This window comes from Galeopterus variegatus, unplaced genomic scaffold (genome assembly GCF_000696425.1).
Source record: "Galeopterus variegatus unplaced genomic scaffold, G_variegatus-3.0.2 Scaffold506, whole genome shotgun sequence".
In the NCBI taxonomy this organism is placed as follows: Eukaryota; Metazoa; Chordata; class Mammalia; order Dermoptera; family Cynocephalidae; genus Galeopterus; species Galeopterus variegatus.
In genome coordinates, this window is record NW_007726617.1 from 409,130 (window position 1) to 413,568 (window position 4,439).

Genomic DNA, 4,439 nt, shown 5'->3' on the forward strand with positions numbered 1-4,439 from the left:
GTGAGGGTATCATCTGAAAAACATGGCCAAGATTCATAGCCCTGGAACTCTTCATTTATTTAATTTAATTTATTTTTTATTGGTTATGAATATTCATGATACCAAGTTGATTGTCACCCCTCGTGCCCATGATGTGAGGGCGAGATTCATATTGGCAGCATACCCATTACCACAAATTGCATTTGTACCCTGTGTCCACCACCCAATTAATCCCAACCTCCCTCTCCCTCCCCCTTCCCCCTACTCCACTTTGTAGCCCAAGGAGTGTTCTCTCCCTCTGTAAGTCCAACACACCACTGTGGTCTTTCTTTCTTTCCTTCTTTCTCTCTTAGCTCCCACATATGAGTACATGCAGTATTTATCCCTCTGGGCTTTGCTTGTTTCACTCAACATAAGTTTCTCCAAGCTCATCCATGTTGTTGCAAATGGGAGTATTTCATTCCTTTTTATGGCAGAGTAGTATTCCCTAGTATATATATACTACAGTTTCCTTATCCAATCATCCACTGATGGACACGTGGGTTGGTTCCGTGTCTTGCCTATTGTAAACAGGAGCTCCTCATTTAATTATCAAATATCTCCTCTGTGTAATGGCCCAGACTGGCTCAGTTCCAGCATCCCTTGGTCTGAGATTGTGGGGCAGTATAGTAGGCTGGAGGTTTCAAATAAGCTGGGCAGCAAAACCTGGGGCTGGCAGGAGGTGCCCAGCCTAGGGAGATGAAGACAGTCGTTATCTGTGAGCACAACACTCAGGCCTCCTCTGCCCTGAGAGGGATAGGAGTGACACACGTGGGGCAGGTAGGCCTAGACTCAGGGGCCCTCCTGGCTTGTAAGCGTCAGAGACCCAGGGATGCCTGGAGGCTGGGCTGCTGTGGTTTTGCATCCTTTTCATTGACCAGCTTTCCAGAAACCACACCAAATATCGTCAGGAAACACATACATAGAATTTCAGCATTTTCAAGAGGCTGAAGATGTGTGTTACAGTCCTCGCCCATCCTCCCACCTTCTAAAAGTGTGACCATGAGCCTCTCTGAGTCTTACCACCTCAGCCAAAGAACAGAGGTGGCCTGTCTGCCTTTCCTGTATCAAAGGGCTATTGTGAGCCTCAAATAAGTTGACGCGTGGGAGAGCTTTCTACAGTGCTATGCGATGTGAAGTGGTTCTTAAAAATTATTTATTCCACGAAGCAGTACAGGGACACACCCCTCCCCCACTTCAATGCAGCCCCAGCCATCCTTTCAATCAGAACCTGCCTGCAGGTGAGGGATATTTCAGTTTTTTGAGCCATTGGGAGATGGAAGGTTTAATACCTTAGTCCACTTCCCTTCACCTCCAGTCCCATCTACCACACAGGGCAGGAGAGTGGTGGCCTGGCAGAAGGTGCTGGGGCCCCTTATTTAGTTCTCTGGTAGAACTGGAAAACTGCTTTCTCCTGCTCGTAGGTCTCAATGGAGCCGGGTCGAAGGCGCCGGATCTCAGCAATGGCATCTCCTGCAGCCAAGCCCCGCTCCTTCACCAGGTAACAGGCCAGCATGGTGCCAGTGCGGCCAAAGCCCAGGGCACAATGCACTCCGACGGCCTGTGAAGAGCAAGCTTGATGGGGTGGAGCCCGGTGCCCCCTCTAAGACTCTCCTGCCCCTCACTTGGGCCCATCTCCTTCTCCACACAGCTACTGCTTCTGGGTCAGGCCCAGGCCTCTGTCCACAAGTCTCAGGCCCTCAGAGGTCAAGAAGTGACATCAAAGTCAGGGAGGGCTGTCCTTGCACCTGAGTGGCAGGAGGCCTCTAAAGTGGCTGGTTCAAGGGGTGGGTCTCTATCTGCGCTGTCCAGTACAGAAACCGCCAGCCACGTGTGGCTACTGTGTACTTGAAATGTGGTCAGTGCAAACTGAGATGTGGTGTAAGGTACACACCAGGGTTTGAAGAAGCAGTACGAAAAAGAATGAGAATATCTCATCAGGAATTTACTTTATATTCATTATATGTAGAAAATATAATACTTTTGACTTATTGGCTTAATATTATCAAAATTAATTTCACCTGCTTCTTTTTAAAAAATGTGTTTGCCAGAAAATTAAAAATTACATATGTGGCCCCATTATATTGGGACAGTATTGCTCTAGAAAATGGTAAACAGCCTTCGTATGACTTCAACCCTGCCTCTCCCAAGTGGGTCCAACCCCTTTCTCCTTCTCAACTCGCAATACTAGACGGTTCTTCGTCGCTTCTCCTCAAGCCCAATTCACACCGCCTCGCCCTTTTTTACTCCTCCCATTTAGCGTTCCCCGCGTTGGCTTTAGGTCCCTGTGGCACCGTTGTCTCCTGTCCCTACAGTCTTCCCCCCGGCTCTCTCCGGTAGCCCTGCTAAGTCACTCCGGGCCCTGGTGTGCCCGGCTCCGCCCCCTGGTGTGCCCGGCTCCGCCCCTGGCCCCCGCTGACCTCTCCCCGGGCGTTGGCCTCGTCCACGATCTGCACGAAGCGGTCGATCTGGTCGGGGGCCGGCGGGCAGAAGTCTGGGATGCGCAGTCGGTGCAGAGTGAGGCCGGGGCAGCTGTCGCTGTGTGGGGGCCCGCGCTCCGTCAGGGACACCAGGTGCCGCACGCCCAGGTCCGACAGGAACTGGTAGTGGGCGGGGAGCCGCGGCAGCGCCAGCCCCGCCAGCCGGCCCGGGAGCACCCAGGAGAAGTTGGGGGGTTGCACGCCCATCGCTCGGAGGGGGACGGGTCAGCGGGTCACCAGGACCGAGGCCGGCCCTTCCGGATCCGCCCACTCGTCCCCTAGCCAGCCCCGTCCCCGTAACCCGCCACCCACCTGGCACTTGGGCCTCCTGGGCCCAGTGTCCCGCCTTCCCCCGTCCCCGACGTCGTTCCGCTCCGCCGCGGGGATTGGCCGAGCCGCCTGGGGGCGGGGCTGGAACGCGACCTAGGGAAGCACCTCGAGCCGGGCCCGGCCCGAGCAGGACGCTCGTCGATTGGCTGGGTGACCAATAATGGGCGGGATTACTGCCCCGCTGCGCAACCCGAGGAGCCAACAAGGAAAACATTGAAGGCATAAGGATCGTTATCTGTGGATGAGGTAGCCCGGGGTCGGGCTCTGCTGCTCCCTGGCGGCGTGTTGCAGTTATTACAGCACTGGCCGGCTGCCCCTACCTCCCCAAAGGCCTGGCCTTGGTTTACTTTCTTCACAGCGGATGCCCAGGGGTTTAAGAGATGACAAATCTGCTTCCGCCCTGGAGAAGGAACCTCCCCTCCAATGAGTGGCCAGTCATTATCAGTGACTTTCGAACTCTTCCAGTAATAGGGAATCATTACTGCAAAGGCGGCTGGCTATTTGCATTTTTCCGTAGCCGAAACTATTAAAAAATAGTGGGCTGTCATCTTGGCTCCCTAAAACCTAACCCAGGGTAAAGTTATAGTCATAATAATAGCAACCAGCAACATAGGAATGAGGTTTTATTGAGCGTTTACTATGTGCCAGATACTCTTCTAAATATATGTATTAACTCATTTAATCGCAACAATAATGTTACGAGGTAGGTGCTCTAATTAACCTCATTCTATAGATGAGAAAACAGGCACTGGAGAGGTTAAGGAACTTGACCAACAGATGACTGATGGCTCCAGAATCTTTAACAACACAGTACTGTTGCCTAAAGTTAAACAGAAAATTACTTCTTTTTCACATAACTACCCTCATGCCCCCAAGTATCATTTGGGTTAAACACTTGTTGGTGTTCTTAATTTTATTCATATTTCATATTTCCTTATATTTCAAGGTTTCCAGGCTCTCTGGGTCACCCTTCCCTGGGCAGGCTAGAGTTCATCAGTGTATGTTCTTGTAGATCTGAACAGAGTGTCTCAGTTGTGATCTGGCCAGTCTATATCCTCATTTGAATAATGTGCTTCTGGTGATGAAGACTAACTGTAATTATGAAAATAGTTAACCCTTATCGAATTTGCTTATGTACCAGGCCCTGTGCCAAGTGCTTTCTGGAAGAACCACACATGGAAGGCATTTTTGTATCCTTTTTGTGCATGAGTAATCTGAGGCTTAGGAGAAGTTGGTTAACTTGGCCAAGGACACGCTGATCCTGTACCTTCCTCCCTCTGCCCCACCTACCCCTAACACACACATATTTGACCATTTAAACGTGTAGCTCCAGCAAAATGAAAAGGAATGTCTCTTCCCCCAAAGTTCACAGCCTGCTCTGACCCTGTGGAAATGCACTTACTATTTACCCAGACTACTAGTCTCCCCAGGTTCTGGGAGCTGCCAAATCTCCCCTTTTTTCCCCTTCCATACAATCACCGTTCTGAGTAAGCCCTTCCTGTTTGCTCTCCTATTTCCCACAATAACTCCCTATCAATTTTTCTAATCCAACCCAATTCATTCCTTGCCCTCCTTCCCTGCTGAGGTCTCTTGGCCTCCGGTCACCCTTCC

At 51.1% G+C, this 4,439-nt stretch overlaps 1 protein-coding gene across 2 annotated transcripts in view; it reads right to left on the reverse strand.

Annotated features, from left to right (window-relative positions):
- Positions 1-2,778, reverse strand: part of DUSP23 (dual specificity phosphatase 23) — a 5,411-nt gene extending 2,633 nt beyond the window's left edge. Inside the window, exons 1-2 of one of the 2 annotated variants that reach the window (XM_008569532.1) lie at positions 2,439-2,778; positions 1,153-1,579 (exon numbers count right to left, since the gene is read on the reverse strand). In XM_008569532.1, the coding sequence (XP_008567754.1) occupies positions 1,394-1,579; positions 2,439-2,705 (453 nt within the window). In that variant the 5' untranslated portion in view covers positions 2,706-2,778 and the 3' untranslated portion in view covers positions 1,153-1,393. Of the gene's footprint in view, positions 1-1,152; positions 1,580-2,438 lie in introns of those variants that run through there. The other variant, XM_008569533.1, reaches the window with a different exon arrangement.
- Positions 2,779-4,439: the final 1,661 nt, after the last annotated feature.